This window comes from Lepidochelys kempii, chromosome 1, assembly GCF_965140265.1.
Source record: "Lepidochelys kempii isolate rLepKem1 chromosome 1, rLepKem1.hap2, whole genome shotgun sequence".
Lineage (NCBI taxonomy): Eukaryota > Metazoa > Chordata > Testudines > Cheloniidae > Lepidochelys > Lepidochelys kempii.
The window spans coordinates 298,015,232-298,040,823 of record NC_133256.1 but is presented as its reverse complement, the minus strand read 5'-3'; the positions used below and the strand labels follow the sequence as shown (position 1 = coordinate 298,040,823).

The window sequence follows — 25,592 nt, the reverse complement described above, 5'->3', positions numbered from 1 at the left end:
ACAGATCATCCACAAACATATTCCTCATAAGTGTATTGCTGGAATGAGGCATTTTCTCTTTAGATTTAAGTTGGGGAATTAATTTCACAAACTAAGAGAGAAAACTTAGAATGAGATTTTCATAAACATGTTTAATATTATGAATATTTTTAGAAATTGGCTACCTGCAGCACATTTTGAATGAATTGCATTATTCTTCAAGATGTAGAAAGCAACTCCATAAATATTAGATCCTCTGAGTTAACAGAGTTATGAACATGGGAAAATAATAAACTTGGCAGGATTTTTAAAAATGTGTGATAGCACCTGAGAATTGCACCATCAAGATCTTTTGGCCTGTTTGCAAAACAAATTTCAGACATATTGTCATTTACAATTTAATAATATTAATTTGGCAAAGATTGAGTGCCCTCATATTTGTGAATCTAATTTGTAGAGTATTAGACTGTCTGGTTCCACATGAGGGGTGAAATCCTGGCCCTAATGAAGTCAATGGGAGTTTTTCTATTGACTTCACTTGGGCTAGGATTTCACCGATGGTATTTTGTTGGTCTTTGAGAAGCATTCTTGGTATTATATCTGAGAGAGAGAAAGTGCCTTTTTACTAGATGTGGAAACCTCAGTGACAAATAATACTACAATAGCAGAATATCAGCACAGAAACGCAATTTCATGCATTGTTCTGTGAAGGAAAACCGCTTAGTGAATGAATTGCTCTGGATTTCTATTTAGATGGATTTCAGGATGACATATGTCGTGAAAAAGAATCTATTTACTTAATAGCATTGGGTACACAAGAATACTAAAACCAGTTTCTATTTATGAACAGCCCAATTGAAGAACTATAAAGTAAACATACTGATTTAAAAGAAGTGAGCCAAAATATAGCTATTTAAGGGTCCACAAGAAACTGGTCCTACTCATTGCAATCAAATGCCTTCTCCTCATCCAGGAAAATGCCACATGTTGAAGGGAACATCTTTTTGGCAGTGTTTATAAGATAATACCATAATATCCATAATTCTTATCCATGAATCTTTCTTGGCTATGCAAAATATTGATTTCTACCCTTCACACCAGAATATTTTGGTAGTGGTTACACCAATATGTGGTTCTTCCTGTTTTTTTCCAGTAGTACAGTCATTTTCATGCGGTAGTGAGCTTTTGAAGTGTTGGGCCTCTGTTTCTCTTTTTTGTTTAACCACCCACTTTATATTTTTCAAAAACAGAAACAAAAAACATCCACTTTCGACTGGGTCCAGATTTACTATATAAGGTCTGAATTAACACCTGGATGCTATAACCTACGATTTCAGAAGTGTCCACTTATTTTGGGTACCTCAATTTTAGGGTTATCAACTTGAAACATGAAGGGCCTGATTTACTGAGATGCTCAGCACTGCAACTTCCACTGAAGTCAGTTGGAGTTGTGGATGCTAAGTGCCTCAAAAATCAAGTTCCTAGGTATTTTGAGGCTGGACAACAAAAATTGAGCTATCCAAACTAAATGGATAATTGAAAATGTAGGTCTCCACCTCCTAAATCATAGAAATTAGAGAGAGAAAAGTATAATATCTCCCAAAGATTCTCAAGGGGTGTGTAGGATTGTCAAACCTCACTCAATTTTCCAGAACCAGAAAAAGATTGTATGGCTCTTGTTTTTTTCCCTTGAAGTTAGTGTCTGCATACTGATTACTTGCTTTTCAAGAATGGGTTAGAATTAATACAGATTAACTAGAATCTAAAAATAGTTAATTGCTTTTTTTGGTGCAGGAGAGTTACTATTGATGGCTAAATTGTCAATAGAGTATTTAAAATAAAAGTCTGAAATGTTAATTATGATTATTTAAGAAATGTTCTTCTATAAATGTTAGGGTTTAGCACATCTGTAATCTGGCTTGCTTTCAGAGTAATTTACATTACCCTGTCCTTTTCATATTTTATCAAGTAAAATTATTTGTAAAGAAACCTGCATGAACTTAGAGTATGCATGCGTTGGTTCACTTAACAGGTAAGCTTCTGTTATCTGCTGTGTTGCTTAAACATTTTCCTATGTAAAACTGTTTTTACTCTTTTTATGTTTCTTCTTTTCTATTATCTCTGGTGATGAAGGATACTCAGAAACCCTTTTTGCAACATCCCCTGTCATACATACTGTCCATCCAACATTCTATAAGGGTATTGTGATCCTTTTTATCATTATAAATTCAGTAGAGATAGTTGAAAAGCAAAATTCTATGCAGGGCCAGCAGTGAGGAATTTGCAAAGTCTGTGAAATACCACATGGAATCAAGGAAATTGTGTACCTGCATTACAATATATCCTCTCCTGCAGTTCCCAGTACTGAGTGACCTGTAGAATGCTCTTCACTTTTCAGCTGTCTGCATTGTACTTCAAGAGATTTAAACTATAGTATTTTCCAGGGCTTTGGCAATTTGGTATTTTAAAGGGTTTGGCAATTTTAGTGGTCTAGGCCATGCCAGTAGAGTTCATAGACTTAGTTCTCCTTTCTAATTTAATAGTGTAGTGGCTACCTGCTGTTCAACTACCGCATGTGCTAATGCTGTAATTTAGTCACTAATTTTCAATAATGGAAACAATGAGTATGTATGAACCGTACATTCCATATATGTGGTCCAAATTTGCATAGTGGTTTCTTAAGATAGATTTTATTATATGCATGGAGCCACAATTTCATATTTTGCTTTGTTTTTCTATTGTGTATTCAGTGCGACCAGTTTACCCAAGGATCAGAAATGTTACGGCATCTGCTGCTGAGACCTATGCCAATATCAGTTGGGAGTATGAGGGACCAGATCATGTGAACTTTTATGTTGAATATGGTGTAGCAGGCAGTAAGAAGTCATTTCGTTTAATTATTCTAAGTGCTGAGATACATTTTAAAATATTTTAATAACTGAATTTGGCATATATAGATCTAGCTTTATTGATAGCTTTTTAAATGTCTAGAAAAAATATCTTTTAATTTGATCTAGCAGATTGTGTCATATTAATATAGTAATAAAAATTCCTGCTCTTCAGGATACATGATGCTTAGAAAATAAGCCTTTGTTCCCTTGTGTTACTTTATCAACTCTTGTGAACAAGAACCATTACTACCTTTAACTGCCTGAAGCTGTTGATCATACAGTGATTACAATCCTGCAGTGAAAATATATTGTAGTGGTTCTATTAAATGTCCTAAGAATATTACAGTGACAAAAATACACATATCAAAATAGAAAAGAATCAAACAAAAACAAATCTTGTTAAGTTATCCCTTAAAATAGCAGCAGACAAATAGCATATTAGGAACAACAAACTTCTACCTACACATTAGCATGTAGTTAATAACAAAAATAAAGCTCCAACCCTCTGTAAAAGCAATTTGATTTAGTTCTCATTATGCATTAACATTAAGATGCTGAGTTGATAAAATGGAGATACTTCCAGTACACTGTCCTTATTAAGTGGTGAATAAATGCCAGAGACAGTGTACAGTGGAACCTCAGAGTTACAAACACCAGTGTTACAAACTGACCAGTCAATCACACAGCTCATTGAGAACCAGAAGCATGCAATCAGGCAGCAGCAGAGAAAAAAAAAAGCAAATACAGTACAGTACTGTGTTAAATTTAAACTACTGAAAAAAAAGGATTGTTTAAAAAAAGATTAGAGAGGTTAAGGAAACTGTTTCTGTGCTTGTTTCATTTAAATTAAGATGGTTAAAAGCAGAATTTTTCTTCTACATAGAAAAGTTTCAAGTTTCAATATTAAGTTTCAATGTTCAGTTGTAAACTTTTGAAAGAACAACCATAACATTTTATTCAGAGTTACGAACATTTCAGAGTAATGAACAACCTCCATCCGCGAGATGTTTGTAACCCTGAGGTTCGACTGTAATTGTAAGTCTTCTTATGAAAAGGTATAAGTTTTGTTCTGAACTTTGCTCAGCGTCACTTGAGATGATTTTAGAAAAAGATGTACACAAACATGAGGAAAACATTCAGAACAATCGGGAACTATTTCCACATCATCTTCAGCATTTAAAGAGAATTTCTCAACAAAAGTAAATGCTGATTAAAAGTGCAAGCAGTATTATCAAATTCAGTGAATAAATGTTTTCTTTATAATTTATAATTTGTAATTGCAAATTCAAACACATTTCTGTAAATAGATGCAAAATAATTATCTGTAATGCAGTGGAACAAAAGTATAAAATAAGCATTCTTATTTAGATAGTATTTTTTCTTGATATTGCATGCAGTATAGTACTGAAAATCATTATTTTGCCTAAAATTATATTCTTTTTGGAGAAAGCAGTTATTTGTTCAACAAATCCAAGTTTAGCCAACTGACTATAGAAAGTGTTCTGACTATAACTTAGAGTAGCAGATAGTAACTTAAAATATTCCAACTTGTTGTTTTCCTAAAATTTTTATAGGCAAAGAAGATTGGAAAAAAGAAATTGTAAATGGTTCTCGGAGCTTCTTTGTGTTAAAGGGTTTAACACCAGGAACATCATATAAAGTCCGGGTTGGTGCTGAGGGTCTGTCTGGTTTTGTGAGTTCAGAGGATGTGTTTGAGACAGGTCCAGGTGAGGCACACCATACCAATTCTGTCTCACATTCAGAATTGTGATATGCCAAGTGCTGAAACATTGAATTGCTGCTAGTGGGGAGATATTTTAGCTAAAACATTTTGATATCATTTTCTTCAGTGGTGCTAAACTACTTTGTAAACTTCTAGACATGCCAGCCTATCTACTTTGTAGACTATGAATGTTTTCCTTCTTTCAGTTCACTTTGTTTCCCTGCCATTTATGTTATGGGAAAAAACACTTACTGTTCACATTCGGTCTGTATTCTGTGCACTTAAGCTGAAATATTTTGTTTGTTTCTAATTCATCTTTGAATTGAATTAGAACCTATTGTTCAATATTTAAATAACGTGGTGTACTGTAACACAGCAGAATACCTATTTTTAAAACTAACAATCTCAATATCAGCAGTTTAGTTTCCAGAAGCATGATGTAAAATTGTAATCCATTATTACATCCATATCCATATTATGTGCCAAATAAGAAGATCTCTAGTTATAAATGTTTCTTTTTCCATCAAACATTGGCTTCCAGATGATTTTTATATCACTTAAACTACAAAATACTCTCATTAATAAAACAGCTTAAGAATTTTAAGTGTTCCATAGCTATTTTTCCATAGAAAAATAATAGATTTTAGTGCAAGAAAGTTTGAAGCAGTTGTGACTTCATACAAGAATAAGTAATGCCTGTTCATTTAACTCAGAGAAAGGGTTTTGTTGGAAATGTATTAATGTCATGATGAATATGGTGTTGCAATATCAGCATGTTCTTGATGAAGTGTTATTGTCTGGTCTGTGTTTGCCAGGCACTCTTACTCATTCCAAGCAATGTGGCCCATGAACAGTTATCCAGTAGATCTTACTTTGGTCTCACCTACTACACAAACATTATGATTTAAGAAAATAGATTGCTAATATGTAAAGTAGTTTGAGCAATATGAAACAATGATCCTTCAGATAACAAAGCAAGTGATTAGCATGCCAGTTTGAAAAAGCGTTCACTTTCTAAAGTCATAATGTTTTTGTTTTGTTTCATGTTTATAGTACATTAATGCTCATAGTGTTACAATGTTGCTATAGGAAAGCTTTTGAAACCTAATGCTAAATAGCAGTGCCTCACAAACATTTGCAGTTTCAGAAAAAAAGGTTTTTGTTAGTGACCTTTTAGCCAGAGGAGGCTAGTGATACCAGAAAACGGATATGCAAAATTATATATGTAGGTGTGTTCAGAACCAGTAGGCAGCAGAGCGCAAAGATTGTTTTGTAATGCACTCAAAGCGGCAGGGGAGGGGAAGACCAAAACCTTCCCAGTCAACGTTCTGCTTAACAGTAAAACTTCAGTAGATCAAAAAGTCAAGACTCCTATATGTATCTGTGAGTAAGTTAAACACCTTGGCTCCATTCCTTGAGTCTTTCAAGGCTGGGAACACTAGAGGCAATGTTCTCTCTTTCTGGCAAAGGTTCAGTATAAAGTATTGCTTTAGAGTCCCCCATCAGATAATTTGTACAGCAAATTTTCTTTTTAAAAGAATCTAGCTATGTCACTTTCTGAAATCTGGGCTAATGCTGCTAAACATTGGGGATGGGGACAAAAGAGCAAGATACCTTTTTCGAGTACTCCTTTGCAAGGAAGGAAAACCCTAGACTGGGTATGTGAGGTCTCTACCAGAAATTGTCTATTTGTTCTAGCAAGCATTCCTATAGAGCATCTTCATAATGTGCAATTTTCTCTTCTTGAGTATGTCCAGTATAGTGGGTTATGTTTTTTCTCACATATTAGCAGCTTCTGTGTTCATCAGGAGTAAATATCTTTCTGCCAGAAGCAGATAATTTGTTTAGAGTAAACAGGAAATTTTATGCCATTTTTTAAAGTTATACTGGGCTTTAGAAACCCCTCTTTATTGGATATACACTAAGTCAAAGAATACAAGAAGCTGCATAAGTAAGTTTTCATCTTTACTCCTATCATCTCTCTTGCATGTTTTTATGCATGGATTGTTTTGTTTGATACTATTTTCTTACTACATTTGAATGTTAAATGTGCTTGTGTGTTTTGCTATAGCATTTGCTACTAAAAATTTAATGCCTTATTATATATGCATGTTTACAAAAAGCAAAATCGCTCTAACGTAAATGTAGACCCAAAAAGAAAACTACTGGTATAGGTTTATTTATAATTCAAAGCGGGATCACCTTTCTGCTTCTATTTCTTTTTTCTTGTAAATATTATCCTGACATTTTTATATATTTAAGGTTTTTAACGTCCACTTTATGTAAAAAAGAGAGAAAATGGGTTTGTTTTATTTTGTTATGTGTATTAGTAGAAGTGTTGGGATCAATTCCGTAAGAAATATTATTCAACTTCTAAAAATCAGAATACAGATGCCCCACCAAAGGCTGTGAAAGCTGCAAAAATCAATCCCACACCGATCAGACTCATCCAACCATGAAGAAATTAAGTGAAGGGCAAATCATACCCTCCCCCAGTAAAACCAACAGGAGGGTACTAAGAAACAGGCAAACTCATCCCCAGAATTTCTAGTGGGAACAGGACTTGCACTCTAGGTGGAATGAGCAGCAGGTCCTGCCTCCAAACTTCAAAGATACCCTGAGTTTGCCTACAGATCCTGGGAATCCACATAGGGTGACCAGATGGTAAGTGTGAAAAATCGGGACAGAGGGTGGGAGGTAATTGGCACCTATATAAGAAAAAGCCCCAAATATTGGGACTGTCCCTATAAAATCGGGACATCTGGTCACCCTAAATCCACAAGAATCCAGGGCCATCCCGAGGTTGTGCTTTCACATTGGCTCAGGAACCCCAGTGTCTCCTTCGACTTCTGGCTGCAAGGAGTTGCTGCTCCAATGGAGCTGCACTACCAGGGATTTGTCTGGCCAGAGCTGTCCCCAGGACTTTCCTTAAAGATGGATCTCCTTTGAGGAGGAGTGGTAATCTCCCCGGTCATCTCTGCAGGGCTGTTGGGGGAAAGGTATGTGTTTCATTGAACCCATCCCCTACCTAAGCACAGCTACTTGTTCCTCCTCTCCTCTTTCTTCTTCCTGGAGTCAAGTGCACAGAGCACCCTCTTCAGAATCTGGAGAGGGAGACTGTGCCATAGAGGTGGCTGATCCTCTCTCATACAGAGGCAGAGCAAGGGAGATTCATGTATGGATCTTAAGACATAAACTACTCTTACGTAGAATTTCTACTGAGATTGGATGTGAGATGCCACTGATCTCAATAGAAATTCTGGGTAACCTCCCTGGCACATGGGCTCATTTGAAACGGAGCAGAGGAATCTGGAAATTCTGGACAAAAATATCCCATCTGTGCAGAGAGGGGATTTTGTGCCTGTGGGTTTTCCCCATCCCTGTGGATCTGTTGTCTCTATCAACCCCTACAGACCCAAATCTCCTGGACTGCTCTTCACAGGCCAGGGGTTCTATGAGTGAGGAGTGGCAGGGAGCGGACAGGCTGGTGGCAGGTGGATGCACTCCTCCTCTTCTTCTCTCAACTGTCTTCTCCTCTATTGTCCTCCTTCAAGGGTTCCCTCTCCCTTTAAGGGGAGTCCTCAGGGCAGCTGGCTCCACAATTTTCACATGTGAGAGTGGGAAAACACTGCGTTCACTAGGAAAACTCATCCTGTGTAACACAATAGGAAACAGGGGCACAGCACCCAAACCACACAGATTTCTGGGATGCACAAGAAATGGAAGCTCCAACCCTGCATAAAGGCCCTCAGTATCTGCTCTATAATTGATGTCTCTTCTGAATGTCACTTTCCAAAGTCATGATAGACAGTCAGAGGAAACTAGGTCAGAGAGAGACCCAGGGAGGGGCTGCCCAGTCAAATGCCACTTAGTCCTTCAAAAGCTAAAATAGGTTGTTAAATCATGGCAATCAAGATGGACTGTATGATAATAGTTGGCCTGGAAGAAAGCAGAATCCTAATAAGGCTTTACATGGTGCTCAAATGCTGATTTCTTGTTCTAATTGAATGGTGGGGTCTTGAATGACCTACCTTCTCCCTTGTTTCAGTGGAATTGGCCTGTGCTAGCCAAAGAGTATTTGCTTTTTTAAGAATGTAATCCAGATGTTTATAAGTTATAAAACACAATTCCTTTTTTTACTTGTATCAGTGTGAGTTTGAGAACAATTTTAACATTTGTAAAAAGTGTATATGTGTAGGACATGTACATGCTTTACAATGAATTTTTAAACTTAAATGATAAATTAGTAAAATACAGGAATGTTAGAGATATTCAAGAGTCAGTTCTAAGCTTTTTTACTTTTACTAAGCTTTACTAAGCTTTTTAAAAACCTACAATTTTTAAATTTAAACAACTACAAACTACAGTGTTGCTATATCCCTCATGATTGCTAACTGCCACATTGTTACTATTGCTGCATTAATAAATGATATGTTATTTATGTGAATAATAATATAAAACACATTTAAATGTGTATCAGATAATCTAATATTTCTTTCCCTTTCATTCTTCAGCAATGGCAAGCCGGCAGGTTGACATTGCTACTCAAGGATGGTTCATTGGTCTTATGTGTGCTGTTGCTCTTCTTATCTTGATTTTGCTGATTGTTTGCTTCATAAGGAGGAATAAGGGTGGCAAATATCCAGGTAGGATATACATCAATGTAAACTAAAATAATAACATGCAGGAGAAGTCATACCTGTTCATCAGCTAGTCATAGTGGACATTGACTGCATAACATCATGTGCTAATAGCCAGTTAGAAAGCTTTCTTTGTGCCAATTGTTCTACAGCTATTTCAGAATAAATTTTACTCAGTGCATTACTCATCCACAGATGTGTCTGGATAGTCACTATGATGTAGTTTTCCAACAGTAAGTATAGTTCCATAAATAAACTGAGATATACGTAGCACACAATTACTAACAATTTTGTGTGTTTTGATTTTAGCATGTCATGTTGAGCTGGCTTGTGGCAAAAGAAATCAGTTATTTCAATATGTAATTATAAGAGCCAGAAGTGACTACTCAAGATGACATGCATTATCATAATTTTACTGCCAAAGATGATTCACATCACCTTGAATAATGGAATATAAACTAAATTTGTACGAACCAAGTATGAAAATTGTTACTAGTGTAAAAATGTGATACTATAAACCACATACCCATAACTACTATATCAGGATAACATATTAGAATAATAACTAGCAAAACAGTAATGAAAAGACACAAACAATATTTTTTTAAAAAACTTGTAAGATTCATAATATAATTTCCCACAATTTATTGGCATATGTACTATATTCACAATTTATTGGCATATGTACTATTTAAATATCTATCTTCTATCTTAGTTATTCCTAGGGTTCTGTCACCTTGGTATCAAACGTCCCAATATTGTAAATACATGTTAATATCTTTACATGAGTTAAATAGCACTAGTCACATGCGTAAAGTTAGTTAAATCTCTGAGTGCTCCGAGGATTGCAGCCTCAGTATACAAAGAAGATGTATTTAATTGAAAATAGTATTTGTAGGAAAAATATTTTGAAAAATACAGTTAACTTTAAGAGAGACAAGATTATGTCATATTTATCCCCAAATATAGGAGATTTTTTGGTTTGGTTTTGGTTAGTTTTAAAAAAAAAATAGTTACAACAACAAAAATTCTTCCTGTAGTTAAAAAAAATCCATGGAAACCATTTTTAAAATAAAAATAAACATTCCCTATGTATTGTTTGTAACCCAGGCATTCCTGCAATTGTACCAGTGGATAAGAAGATGAAAGCAAATTTGCTAGAAACTGGTTATAATCAAAAGCAAAATGAACTAATCATTTTCCTTTATTAGTATGAGTGAAATGCAGTCAACTAACAGCATAAATAAAACTAACGTATTTAAATTTTAATACTCTGACTTTTGTATTAATCTAAAAAAGTAATGCATTTTTAAAATAGAATTTTAAATCTGCAAGTGTCCCTTTTAAATCATGTTCAAAAATGGCTGCAACAAAGGACTTTCACTACTGCCAAATGATGTACAGTATCTTGTCCTTCAGTAAAGATATTTTTAAGCTACCACATATGCATTTTATTTAGAAGTAACAATCTAAGGCCCCGGTTTTACAAAGTGATCCTGCCCAATCCATAGTACTCACATCCAAATAGGTCATTTTGCAGGATCAGGGCCTTAAATATTTAGTCCTAAAATTTAATGATTAAATCCCAATTTCAAATATTATAGTGAAGGAAAAGGAAGATGCACATGCTGATCCAGAAATTCAGCCTATGAAAGAAGATGATGGAACATTTGGTGAATACAGGTAAGCAGTTAACACATAGTTTTCCTTATGTTTCCTTCTCTTGTTAATTTTTAGATTTAGGAATAAAATATAGTTTATAGAACATGACACTTATTTTATGAAAATGAAATTACAACCTTTTGTAATGGTGCAAATTACTTTGCATTTAATGTTTTACATAATTAATTATAAATATATCTTTAATGAGACTGGTAGAAAAATGTAAAACATCAAGAATTAGGATTTGCAGGATTATGCTAATTTTATCCTATATTTTAGCGATGGGCCATCACTGTAAAATTCAGATCCAAATTTGAATTTTGATGTCTCAAAATTAAGGGCATTTCCATACAGAGTTTAGTCTCTGGCCCATCTTTAATATACTGAAAATCTCAAATACTTGGGAGCACTTTTGCCCTGTCCTGCAGCACATACAAAATACTTTGTCTTGGAAATGTGCTTCTCATATAAACAGAGACAGTAGTAACCTGTATCCCATTCACTGGAATGCGGGTTCTTTTAAAATTGCTGCCAGTACCAATACAGAAACAGCAAAAAAATTAATTACACGACAGAGAAGAGGAACTATCACTTAAGAAAAACACACCACTCCAGAGAATTCAGTGCATGAGATACAGCAGACTGCTTCAGACCATGTCACTGAGCTGACTGTCATTCTTGCATGCCATTTTTGACTGTCATTCTTGCAGAAACATGTGAGCTGAATCTCCTTGCAGCACAAAAAAGATACTCTTTAAAGAAGTCTTTTCATAATAGTTACATATGGTGTGTTTTAAAGAGAGCTGTACCATTATATTAAATACATTTTGATTTAGTACAGAAAAGGATTTTATTATTTCTTTCACAGGTCAGTGTTACATTTATTTTTCCATAGGTAATATATTCTTTATAGTATATTCCTATGTAAATAACAATTTAAAAGACTTTAATTTTTATATGTAATCAATTCTAGTGCATGGAAAATCTGTTCTTTCAAATGGGGTTCACTGGACTGTTGTAACATTTTTTTGTGTAGCGGAATGTGCATCTCATCTGGCTGGAATAATTTCTATATTTTTTCACTGTTCTGAATGCCAAAGAGCAGTTTCTGTTTACTCCTGCAGCTATTAAAATTATTCTAACCCCTCATAATATTTACCAAGTCAGTATAAAAATATTTTAAACTTGGTGTTTGTTTTTAATTTGAAATGCCTATTGGGTTAATTTAGTTGATTTTAGCTGACAAAAATGAGAGACTGAAAGCATTGGCTGGGAACAGGCACAGTACAAACAAGTGCTATACAATCTTCTCTATACAGCCCAGCTATTGTACCTGAATTCTAATTTACAGCCCCTCTGCTTTTCTATTCCTGGACATTTCCTTAGCAGAAACTGACATTGATGCAGAACTGTGCCAAATTATGTGATGGCTTTGTGATTTTGACAAATATTCAGTCAGGTCTAGGATGAGACCAGTGAATTTGCTTTTTATGTGTTGACATGTACCAGGGTTTGAATGTATGTATCCATATTTAAATGGCTTGTGTGTTAACCCACAGAACCATCTATTGCTTTGTTAAATGGTTTTATAATGCATTTTAAGAAAGATATTACCAACCCATTATGTGGTGAATATGGAGAACAACATCTGCAACTTCTATAATTGTTCACAGGAAAGGAGTTGCTCATCTAAGTCACCATGCAGAAAACTCCTTTCTAAAATGAATTTCTGAGGCATTAGCCTATGATGGGCTTTCCTTTTTTTCTCCTTAGAGACAGGGCATCTCCAGCTATCAGTCAAACTGCAGAAGATGTTTTGGCACCCTCTCTGCAGCTCAGCATCAGTGCAGCCAATTAGTTCCCAGTTTCATTCCACCTCACACAGCTCTGGTCATGGTGCAATGCTTCTTTGAGGAAAGGTGGTTTAGGTTCTTTCTAAAAATTTCTCTAAGAATTCGAGTATTTTGAATTTTTTTATCACTTCAGGTCCATGTCTATGTGGACAATAAAGACATTGGACAAAGACAGGAAGAGAAAACTGTGCCATCAAAACTCATGACGCAGACCCTGGCTTTACCAAAGCAGTGTCTGTGAAATCTGAGCAATCCAACTTGTCCAGAAGATCAGCAGATGAATCCTCCAGTACCAGATCAGAAGCCCCCTCATCCAGGAGCAGGGCTAAGCAGTCTTCAAAGCTCTCAAGGATTAGTTCCCTCTCGTGTTCCCTCTGTCAGGAGGTAAAGCAATCAGATGAGTGGAAATCCAGGGATGGCTCTGGACATCATGTTTTTCAGCAATGGCTAATGGGGACAGAGAAAGTATGGGGTCTCTCGATCCTTTTGTGCCAACTACATAAGGGAGCCTGGTTTTCAGGGAGACAATAGATCCATTAAGAGGAGCCTTCTGACTTCATAGGGCTGTTTCCCAATCTTTCAAGGGCCAAAATAGGTGGAAGAAGTTGACATATTCAGTGACTGGACTATGATACTAGACATGTAGATCCTTTTGATAGCCCTAATGGGATACAGCACAGAATTTGTAGAAATGCTCTCCCTTCCTACTGAATTCCCTCTCTGTTCCACAGGAAAAAGCAGTGCGTTTTTGTTATCAGCCAAGGCTGTGATTTCAAGCCCTACTGAATAAAAAGTATAGGTGTCTACTCTCTGAATTTCATAGTCTTCAAAGAGAGACCAGCTCTGGACTTCAGGTGACCCAATCTATTCGTAATAAATTAAAAATTGAGTAATCCAGAACTCTCCTCACAGAGTAGAGCCAGGAGATATCAGTAGACCCACAAGATGCTTACGTACTATGGACATCACTACAGATCACCAGTATCTCAGTTCTTATTTTATCAGTCTTCAGTATCAGCCCTTCCATTCACTTTGATTTCTGGCCCTAAAGTGTTCTCAAAGGTCATGGCAGAAGTGTCTCTAAGAAGGCACAATCCCATACCGAAAGAAATAGCTGTCTCAAAGCAAGGTGCAAAGGATTCTACCACAAATTAATACTTTCCAGAAAGGTTACAATATCAGATTTAAGAAGATTCATTGTCCCATTCACATTCCAGTCTTCCTAGTATCCTGTACAGATGTGATGTCTTGGACTGTTTTCAGTTTAGACCTCTTCAATTGTGATTTCTCCATGTGAAGGCACACATGAGCTGGTTTAGCCTCTTCAGCTGGTGAATGTATTTCTTGACAGATTCATGCAATGAAGGAAATGTCACTTCAGGAAACCCAGAAGCACACAGTGACTGGAGATGCATGCCTGTTCTGATGGGGAGCATACCTGGACCATCACAAAGTAGAAATGAAATTGAGTCCCTCCAGAAAGCTATTTTATATCAACATGCTGTTGTTATGAGCAATCAGTAAAGCCCTGTGCCTCTTCTGAGTCTTGGAAGAAGATTAGTCTAGGCCAGTATGCTGGAAACAGAAAATGTCTTAGTAGTGACACAAGCAACTAAGCAGGAGACTGTGACTGTGTAAAGAGACCTGAAATCAGAGACTATACAAGGAGCTCCTGTTCCCCTCAGTGCAAAAGTACCAAAGAGGTGTCAACCCTGTTCACCTTGCAGGAGAAGCCAAATTTCTATCCTAGGCAGAATATTCATTACTCCAGGGAAGTGGGAATTTTATCCACATCTACAAACCTGCTGATCCACAGTTGGGGAGAGGTCATAAATGCACATTCATCACTGAAGACAATAGAAAACTTCAAAGCTTCTTCAGTCAGTACAACTGTTTGATTTTTTTCTGTTCTCTGGAACCAGAGATTTCTGTAGCATATATTTCCACCAATCCCAATTCTGTAAAAGGTGTTCAAGAAGACTATACAGGACAAGGCCTATACAGTAGTAAGAGTGCCAGTGTGATCATCCCAGGGATGGTCTGCAGATATACATCTTAGTGTTCCTCTGCCTGTTTTCCACAACATCTTGACCCACAAGCAAGTGTTTCAATCAGAAATCCACATCTGGACTGTGAGAGACTTGCTTAGGAATGGTTGACTCTGAGTGCTTTGTTTTATTAGATAAGGCATTGCAATCCTTCTTTATTCTGCATGATGGTCAGCATCAGGGATATATTTTAAGGCTTACAATATCATTTTCCTCTGTTGTAGTTTCAGAGTTTTCAGTTAAGAAGATGTCTTTTGTATCCTGGATTTCTTGATAAATGGAGCAGCTTTTGACCTTGTAGCTTAAGGGGTATTTTATAGAATTCCCAGTGGGGAATTATCTCTGCATATTCTAATTGTTTTTGGTGGGTCTTGCTTTGTCCCCACTTACATTTACTTTGAGGGGTCTTAATTTGAATCTTCAATTTCTTTGTCACTTTTCTTTTGGGTCACTGCTTTTGACTCCTCTGTTAGAAGTCTTTTTTTCCCGAGTAGTCATAGCATCAGGTGGGAGGGTCAGTGAATTGTCTGCTATTTCTTGTAAACTTCCCTGATATTTTTTTTTCACAAAGAGGAAGTCATGAATGGTTCCTTGACACTTGTCAAATGTTTCATCTGATCTTGTCTTAGAACAAGAGCTTAAACTTCCAATTTTTTTCCTGCTTCTGCCACAGTTGAAAGAAAGCCCTGGTATTGCTGAGATGCTAAGAAAACATATCTAGACAAAACCTTTTTTTTATTTAGTGAGATTAAGGAAAGGTAGTAAAATCTCTAAAATCTGCATAGGCTTCTGGATTGATTTATACACTTCTAGTGTACAGAGAAGGAATTCCTTATCCCTTTCATCTTCAGACCCACTTGACTTGGGATTATGAGCAGAAGGGTTCGGAAGTGTTTTCAGGTCAGGTTTACAGAGAGGCCATATGTATCTAAGATATTTATATGGCCTCTTATACCCAATCATTTCAGGCTGTTGATCTGAGAGCACAGAAAAAGTAATTTATTCCCTACAAACTTCATTTTCTGCATCCTCATATCCATCAGCCCAGAATGTCTCCCCCTTCTAGTCAGAGTTATGCTAGAAGTGAAAGAAGTTGCGTGTTACCAACTGGATGGTGCTAACCATATTTTGAGTTATTTTGCATGTCTGTGACTATGGAAGAATCTACTGGGAATTGGTTGGCTGCTGAGCTGTACAGAGAGCACAAAAACCTCTTCTGCATTCTGACTGGTTGTTGCATGTACCTATCTCTAGGGAGGAATGACTAATATGTAGACACAGAAAAGATTTGCAGGTAATACATTCCTTTAAAAATTGTGATGAACTTGTAAAGCTGTTCTGCGCACTCCACCTTTCTAATGTGTTTTCTTCAAATATTCTTAAATTCACTACAGTTAAGCTCTTCATTCTCACCTCCTCACTTTTTCACTCATCTCAACCATCAGCTACAAGTTTGCTATTTGTTTCATGAAACCAGGAAGAAAAATGAATTAGTTTTGTTACATGATTGTTGCCATTTTATTCAAGATATTTAATTCATGTCTCCAAAATATGTCTTTTAATTTCAATGAGCAAAGGTTCCTAATATAAGATAATAGGGAAAAATGTCTAGCCATCCATTAGTATCAGTCTTTATTAAACAGCTAGGAACTTAAGGTTTGGTTCTAGCACAGCAAATAGCAAGCATGTCATTGGACTTACTATGATAACAACCTCATCTCAGTGCAAAATCCATACATGTTCACACCTATTATTTTGTTCCTGGTAGTTATTGTCTCAATGTTAATTATATGTAGTGTGTGTGCAAAACATTTCAAAATACTGGTTTTAAATTTTTCACTACAAATTTTTTCAGTAAATTTGTAATTTATTTTCCTGTTAAAAATTACAATAGGTAAGTATAAGTCAGTGAATAAAATCATGAGTAAAGAAAGAAAAAGGGATTTTATGATCTGTCATGCATGTATTTTGGAAAAGTTTTATGAAGCTCCATAAACAAGAAGAGCAAGCCTCACAGATACTACATCAGAATTTCTGGCTTTAGCAATCTGGTTTTGCAGTGAGTTATTAAACATTCTAAAGCTGATATTCTACAGCTCTTTGGGCTTCAGAATTCATAATGAGACAATTCAGCTGTTTTGTGCAATATGCTTCTTGGCAACACATTGAAAACTCATTCATTTCCCCCAGAGCACCAGGGTCCCTTCTCTGTTTTGCACCCCCAGGGATATAAAAGCACTGTATGAAACGTGAGTGTTCTCATGTCCTCTCCGTCTACCCCTTCATCTCTCCTTTTCCCTTCGTTCCTTCCTTTTTTCACTCCCTCACCCTCACTTTCTTTCCCTTCCTCCAAAAATTTAGTAGTTGCTCATCTAAGCACACAAGTCTTAACCATAATCCGGGTTGATAAAAATCACGTTATTCTTACTTTCCCTCCTCCCAAATGAGGAGTGGGAGGCTCCCTGGGTATCCCAACTGCTTTTTCCACTGCCAGCACTTTGGCAGAACTTCTTACTGTACTTCTGTGGTGCAAAAAGGGAGGGAATCCCCATGCCCAGATTTGATTTTTGCATATGCTGTAACTGTGCATTCGCGCCAGCATCCACCTCCATGCAGGTACACTCCTGTGTAAATCTGCAGTTTTGTTTGTTTGTTTGTTTTAATTATACAGACAATAGAATCTGCATCCTTACTAGCATATAGAAAAATCACAGACCCAATGCAACCAACTGTGTAAGTATTTTTTCATTATTTAGATTATAAATAAATTTTGTAACCCCCTCCCCAATAAAATAAAATAAATATAAGTTACATAAAGGAACTTGGAAGTAAAAAGATTCTGTTTTGTTTTGTAGAAAGTACAATAATTGTATGAAGTCAGTGCTGTTACAAATGTTTCTGATACAATTATAAAGTATTTCTTATTTACTTGTATACCCTAAAGTAATGAACTGAGCTACCTGTGCTCACGTGTTGTTCTGCACAGAGAACTTCTCCAGTTAAGTCCAAATATTTTGTTATCATGGAATTTTAAGTAAAAAGTGTTACAGTAGAATAGGAAGCAATAGTTTCTCCATGAGCTTTCTTTGCTGCTTATTGTACCAGGCTGTGTAAAATTCAGTACCATAAATACCATCGTTGCTCATTGCCAGTTGTCATCCCACAGTGAGTACATTTAAACAAAACAAAAGATTCAGAAACTTTGGCAAAGTATTAAGTTAACTGAAGCACAGCTCACAAAATATTTGGATCTTTTGGTAAGCAAGATTCTTACTAGGTAACAGGTTTGTTGTTTCAGTGTAAGAATTAAATTGATCATACGCTGTATAGTACAGAACTTTTAAATGATTTACATTCTGAACTCTTGAGAAGGAAATTATATTTTTGTCATTTTTAAATTGGACAGAATTTCTGGAACAACTGAAGACTTTTGTGCAGTGCTTATCAGCATTAACAAAACAAAATAGTTACATATGCAGTAACAATTTGGTTACATTTTTAAAGGTTTGTTGTGTTATATGGATTGTTTTATCCTGAAAATATTGCAGTTGACATGATCATGTAAATGTTGACCAAGATTTTCACAAATGGGTGCTGAAAGTTAGGATACATGGTAAGCACTTTCTGAAAATCAGTTCCCTTTAATATGTCTCAAGCTAAATGTCCAAAATTTGAGAGACCTCCAAATCACGAATCATTTTGAAAAATTTAGGAGCCTGTGTACAAGAGGTGACCTGATTTCTAAAGGAGCTGAATGCCTAGATTCAGTGAAAACTGCTGGCTGCTCAGCACCTTTGAAAATCAAACCACTTATTTAGATGTCTAAATATACACTTGCGAGCCTACCTTCAGGCATCTCTATTTGTAAATCTTGGCAGCAATTCTTACTCACCCAAATCTTTATTCAGGTGAATTCCCAGTACAATTAGCTTACTGTACCTCACTGTTCTCACCGTATTAAATGCACATGTATATATGCACAAAATATATTTTGTTGTGGTGACTCAATAGCTATTTAAAGACATTACAATAAGCAAGTTCACATGCTTCACTGAAAACCTCACAAAAGCATGTAATATTTTCTGACTGAGTAGCTCAATTTTACATTAGTATAAAATGACTGCTGTCCCTTCTGCTGGTACTATACCATGTATTTTAATTTATATCTTTGTATATTGTAACTGTAACCCTGTTTTTTGCATTGCAGCATGTATGTCAAAAGTTTAAATTATATTATGTGTTTTATTACATTTCATCCAAGATTATCTGAACATTTGGAAACACAAAATTGTGCAGGCTCTCATTTTGCACTTGTAAAATATCAAACTAGAAATGAATTGAGCTGCCTAATATTTATGGAGCAGTCACTATACGTGACTAACAACTTGTTAGATCTGAGTGTGATGCAAGAAACTCTTTTTTTTTGTTTTTGTTTTTTTTTCTGTTTTCACACCACACGTTATATAGCAAGTGGTGGTTATGGATTTAATGCTTTAGAATTAATCAAGAATTAATCAGGAAGATCACACATGCAGTATTAATTGCTAACTGCAGTTACATACAGACCACTGCAAACTCCACAACTGAATTTCAGGAAAAAAACATGTTCCTTAAAATTGAAGTGGTGAATGTATCCGTCTCCTAGGCAGCAGTTCTAATGCAAACCTTTTTAACCACATTCACAAGTGTGAGCTATATGTCATGAGAGAATGGAACAAGCAGAGTGAAGAGATAGTCTCCCATATGGGTACTCAACAGATTTAAAATATATATATGTTTGTTTCAGCAGATATAGTAATATTACCAGGAGAGATGAGGCTGACTAGAAGCTCCAGCCATATAAGGCTTAATTATGCTGTAGTTTGTCTGACTGTGGATCTGTCGCTTGCATTCAGATATTTGACTGAAATGGAAAAGATTAATACAGTATTATTGCAGCATGATATAGTGCTACTCAGAAGTGATGTGTTTCATCTTAAGTTGATTCAGATCATACATATGTAGTGTTTGGTGAAAACAGTGAAAATGGCTAAATCACATTATTCTTAGCTAGCTAAAAGGATATTCAAGCATAAGATGTGTAAATACATTGTTCCCTCCTCATCCTGACAAATATAATGCCCTGCCAAAATGAAAGCTCTTCTGAGAGATCCAACAAGAAACAACTCAGGATGCTGGCTGTGTATGTAATTACAGGCGCTTGCATGCATGATGTACCATGAGCCCACCACACTCCCTGCCAACTCTGTTTTTGTGAGCAGTCCTGCTGTTCAAATTGTAGAGTAGAATTCTTGTCATTGTTAATACCTTGTATGCTCATGACACCAAAGCAGGCAGAGAAGATGAGGATATTGTTTGTATCCTCGTGCCATGTATGCCTAGGTAGCCACAAACAAAACTCCTTTGTCACTTGACTTTTTTATTCAAACATTAAATCCTTAAATGCACATATATGATACAATAGCACACCTTCTCTCTGTCTATGTGTAGATATAAAAACATATACAGTGATGTATTTATTTGTAAATATAGGTCTGCCTATAGATAACAGATTTTCTTAAGGTCCAGCCATTTGGGATGTTCTGAAGCCTAAAAAGAGGAGGTGATAATGTAAAAAGTAGCTCGTGTGATAGAAAGTTGGCTTAATGGTTTGTAATGACGTTAAAGTGCATTTCAGAATATTAATCAAGAGAATCAATATCTGTGTGCTCTTGTGCATGCTGGACAACAGTAAATTCTTGATTATTATATGATGATATCCCTTCAAATAAGAATGGAAAACAGATATTGTGAACAATTAAAGAATTTACTAACAGGAATTATGCAGCTAATTCAAAACACTCAGTGCTGAATATATGTCTAAAGTTAACAAGCCGTTCTGGGTTAGTATGACACAATGTAAGTTTTGCTTTTCCTAATACAAAATTATTTTCACCCCCATAATTTGTGAATCTGTGAATAAATAAATAAAACACGTTTGTGGACCCCTTCTATGCCCTATATGCATATGGGCTTGAGTGTTTTATTATACCTACAAGTTAGATATTTGCATTTGAATGTGCAGCTTAACCCAATGGTTACTAAATGGGAAGCCACAGCTTGAACTATTGCTGAAGTCTTCAGCTTCAAGGTCATTCACAGCCTGTTTGTTTAATAGAAGAAAAAAAAATCTAAACACAGCCCAGCAAAGTCTGCTGCACTAGATTTGGACCCTATCATATGTAGATTGTATTTGAGTCAGGAGTATAATAGAGAGCTAACCGTCTAAACAATGAAAACAGTCTTTTTCTATGTGCATACACCCACAGGGTGGTGGTAGCAAAGATAAAAGAAATCGGGCAAAGCATTTCTTCCATAACTAAAAAAAAAAAAGTCTAAAATACTTCTAAGATCTTTAGCATGCTTGAAACTGACCTGTGTTACCAATATTCAACTAAAGAGATTCTGTGTCTGAACATATTGAATGTTTTAGCAATTATAAGCTCAAATTCCTATTAAATGAATACTGATCATGATCAGGATATGGACTCTGCTTTTCTTCTTAGGCTATTTTCATTTGTTTCTTCTGCACCCTTTTAATGGACTATATAGGTCTCTTGAAAGGTAAGGTTGAAAATTGCAAGCCTAGCCTGCATAATGTAACAAATTATTTGAAATGTCCCACTTTTTTTTCTTTTTTACTAGCAGAAAGAATCAATATATTTCATTTAACCGAATTCATTCTTCATTCATATTCAAGGAATCAATGAATTATGAAGTTTAACAGACTAACTTCATGGCACAGCATAAGCTTTTTCTTTGAAGAACAAAGAACTTGCTCTTATAATGTTAACAACCCCCTTTTTAATGCTTGCCGTTCTTTTGCTTCCAAATCAAGAGCAGAATATCTTATCATTGAAAAACCATGCACGGTGGGAAAACTGCACTCCCTCTACTGAAGACATTATATGTTTAAACCATTTCTACACCATGTATTTATCACATCAGTTTGTTTCTACAATGTGATTGCATTTACTAAAGGATTGTAGGACTGGGCACATGCTTTTTAAAAATCTGCATGCATGGTTTGTTTTGGTTTTGCTTTTGTAAATTATGATATGTCTCTTAATTATTTGAATTTCCTGTATTTTTCCAGTGATGCAGAGGATCATAAACCTCTAAAGAAAGGAAGCCGAACGCCTTCAGACAGGACTGTGAAAAAGGAGGACAGTGATGATAGTTTAGTTGACTATGGCGAAGGTGTAAATGGTCAGTTCAATGAGGATGGCTCCTTTATTGGACAATACAGTGGTAAAAAAGAGAAAGAACCTGCAGAAGGAAATGAAAGTTCTGAGGCTCCTTCTCCTGTCAATGCCATGAATTCCTTTGTTTAATCAAAAAACTCAATTCCCTTCCTAGAATATTTTCCATTGTGTTTAAAGCACTTGTGCATCCTCCTTCTCATACTAAGAACATACAGGTGACAATGCTCCTAGCAACAAAATGTTTATACGATGAGAACATATAGGTCAATACAGTTATACACTATAAAAACACAGTAAGTGATATGTTAGTATGAATCAAAGTGAAAAACTCAATAATTTTGCTCTGAACTTGAGTATTTTTGCTTTTTTTAAAAAGGAACTGACACAAATAATATAACATCATCTGCTAATGTTATTTCCTGTTGAAAGTACAGTATAATGCATGAAAAATGCTACACATTTCACAGATAAACCCGTGTATGCTATTAAAATCTGGTTTGATACTTTGTTATGCAGTCCTCAGCTGAATTCCTGGATATGAATTCCGTTTTCATTGTCAGAGTGTTATAGTAGTATTATATAGAACTTCAATGTCTTTGTGGACATTGTTGTGAAATTGGTGACTTAATGTCTAGGTATCATATGTCTTTTTGCAAGACAATTAGGAACAGTATGTATGGTATATAATTGCTAAATGATTTAATTATGACACTTGCATTTGCTGATGCTTACTGAGATCCTGTTATCTGCTCTTTGTTCCTATTACTTTATAGCCTTCCTAATCTATCAAGTATTACAGCACTACAGTGTTCTATTTTTACATCGTGTGTATGTTGGATTGATTTTAAGACATAAACCAATATCCATTGCAATGCATTTTGGAATTTGTACAGTCACTGAAGTGAAATTTTAAAATGAGACAAAATATTCCAGAAGACACAGGGCAAAATACATTCAGTGCCTTTATAGAATATGCATTCCATAATGCACTGTACTACTAAGTTGGTGCAATAAACTGTGATTAGTGAACTACTATCATTGCCAAACAAAGTAACTGGTAAAAAGCAGAGATGTTCCTAAAGTGTTGAGCTGCAAAAGGCAAGGAGTTAACATGTTTTAAATTACACAAAGCACAATATGATTTTTCCCTTGAAGATAAAATAACAGTTTTTAGACCGTTAGAGCACAACACGATTTCATTGCCTTACACAGTTTATACAAAAATGGCTGAATTCAGATATTTGAATAATGCTGCAAAACCTAAAACGCTCTTGCAAAATACGTTAAAAAATGCCATGCCAGCAACAGCAAATTTTCCTCTGAGTCATTGCTTGACCCGTGTGGCAACTTTTGAAATTATCTCCAGCATGAAAGCAGCGTGTAGATTACTGCTCAAACCGCAGAATTCAAGGAATCTGACAAATGCTAACAAGGTTTAGTGGTAAAGGATTACTCTTATCAGTTACAAAAATATCCTTTCACATACTAGATCAATCAAACGGTTTACCTCCAAATATGAAATTTTATAGCAACCTATGGTTGAAGGAATGCTCAGTTTCATTTGCCAATAAATTGGTTTTTCATAACTTGCATCAAGTTTAATTTTAAGTATGCTTTTTATATGTAGATATTTGTTGAATTTGTAAATACACTTAAAGTGTAGATGCTATATGCTTCTAGGTGTTACAAACAAATAAACAGAACAAAAAAAGCCTACGTTGTACTGTGTAAGAAGTACTGTAGCCAATGGAGTTCATGGTATTTTAAAGCATCTACTTAAACATATATTTTTTTGCTGTGAAAATGAAATAGTGAACTGTTCTACTTATTTACTGCAGATTTTTAGATATTATCTTAAGAGCTTGTGTCCGTGGATTACATTAGACCATAGTACACTTTACAGCTTTTATGTATTTATTGTAGGTAAAGCACAATTTGAAGTAATCACAAATGGAAGTCAGCTGAACAAGCTTCTTTTGCACCATTAAGCTTTCCATAATCCATTTTCCTTATGGAAACAAAAACAAAAAATGAACCATATAACACTGATTACAAAGCACAAAGAGAGTTTCTTAATAAGAGTTCCCAATGGTATTGGTAACAATGACGTGAAATTTTACTCTTCTTTAATTGTAGATGCTGAATTTATCTGTGCATGTAAGGGTATACATACAGGCTCACTTCTGTAATAGTGCAACAGATTTTGTATTAAAAATAAATGTGGTTTTAAAATTTCATTGTTTGTTCTGTTCACAAAATATTTAAAATCTGATCTGATTTACCACATATTTAAGAACTTTTAAAGTGAAAAAACATCATAAATGAACTGCAACCCGGTTATTTTCAGGATGTTGCACTTCATCATTTCTGTAATATCAGTTGAAAAATATTAATTATGGGCCTGATCCTTTCCCACTGAAATCAAGTACTATTCAAGTTGCTTCACTGTTGTCTTTCCCTACAAACATTATTTGATCAAAACTGAGGGCATGCTGCAAAAGACAAAATTACATCCCCACATTCACCCAAAAAGAGAGACATTCCATACTCACTTGGGCCACTCCTAAATACAGATTTGGGCTCCTAAATAAATTATCTTATTTTCAAAAGTCCCATTAACTGTTGAAATCTAGGCAGTTTTAAGTAGAATAATGTACAGTAGACAAGAGCCATTGCAATGCACACTTCATACCTGGTCTGGACTGGATGTGTATAGAAACAGATTAGATAGGTGCATGCCTAAGAGTTGTTATGGAGAAAGGTGTGGATTTCATGGGTGACAGGAAATAAAGAAAATCTATGATTCTTGGCTAGGCTAATTTGGAAAAATGATTCTGCTGGTGAGCCATAAGTTCCTTTACCAGTCTTCTCAACCAGGTATGTTGTTTGATTACCTGTGGATATTCCAGTTTCCAGTATATGTGCACAGTCACAATTCTGGCACATACAGGTCAGAACTGAGGTGCATAATTGTGCTCCTTTTTCTGTAAAGGGGCCTGTTCTTTTGCCAAGCAGTAAGCATTCTGGATACATGCAAGGGCAAATTTAGGTACAAGCAAGATAGCTATTTCTGTTTTGATTTAAGTGTAATTCCTGGAAACAGCTGTGGATCTTTGAATTGTGTTGTTTGAACAAGAGATCTCTTTTTATGAGTTTGGTTTTTTGTTTTGTTTTATTTGGATGCTTGCAGAAATTTGTGTTCAAACAAAGAAAGTTTTAGTATTTTACCTTTTCTTTTGGCTGTGTTTTTTATTGAAATTGTGGTAATTAGGGAGATAATTAGGGAAGATTACCCCTATGTATTTCCTTTTGTTGAAGTCTCCTCTCCTGCTGCCTATCCTAAGAAGAAATATTCAGGATGGATTCTTTTTTGGCTCCACCTACCGAAGGAAAAGTGACAAAAGATCTGACAAAAGATCTATCAACCAAACTTTCTGTATAAGCATCTGGCCTGCCTCAGTCTTTCCAAACAGAGAATTCCAGAGCTAAAGAAAGACAGTAGTATGAGACATCATGGACTTCAGTAAAAGAGATGAAAGCATATTGCCCCAG

At 35.5% G+C, this 25,592-nt stretch overlaps 1 protein-coding gene across 28 annotated transcripts in view; it reads left to right on the top strand.

Moving 5' to 3' along the window:
- Positions 1 to 24,275, top strand: part of NRCAM (neuronal cell adhesion molecule) — a 298,298-nt gene extending 274,023 nt beyond the window's left edge. For 12 of the 28 annotated variants that reach the window (XM_073328057.1, XM_073328051.1, XM_073328056.1 and 9 more), the window contains 6 exons: positions 2,113 to 2,178; positions 2,730 to 2,855; positions 4,445 to 4,597; positions 9,108 to 9,239; positions 10,838 to 10,916; positions 21,932 to 24,275. In XM_073328057.1, the coding sequence (XP_073184158.1) occupies positions 2,113 to 2,178; positions 2,730 to 2,855; positions 4,445 to 4,597; positions 9,108 to 9,239; positions 10,838 to 10,916; positions 21,932 to 22,169 (794 nt within the window). In that variant the 3' untranslated portion in view covers positions 22,170 to 24,275. Of the gene's footprint in view, positions 1 to 2,112; positions 2,179 to 2,729; positions 2,856 to 4,444; positions 4,598 to 9,107; positions 9,240 to 10,837; positions 10,917 to 17,467; positions 17,530 to 21,341; positions 21,400 to 21,931 lie in introns of all 28 variants that reach the window. The other 16 variants (XM_073328065.1, XM_073328064.1, XM_073328063.1 and 13 more) reach the window with 4 other exon arrangements.
- Positions 24,276 to 25,592: the final 1,317 nt, after the last annotated feature.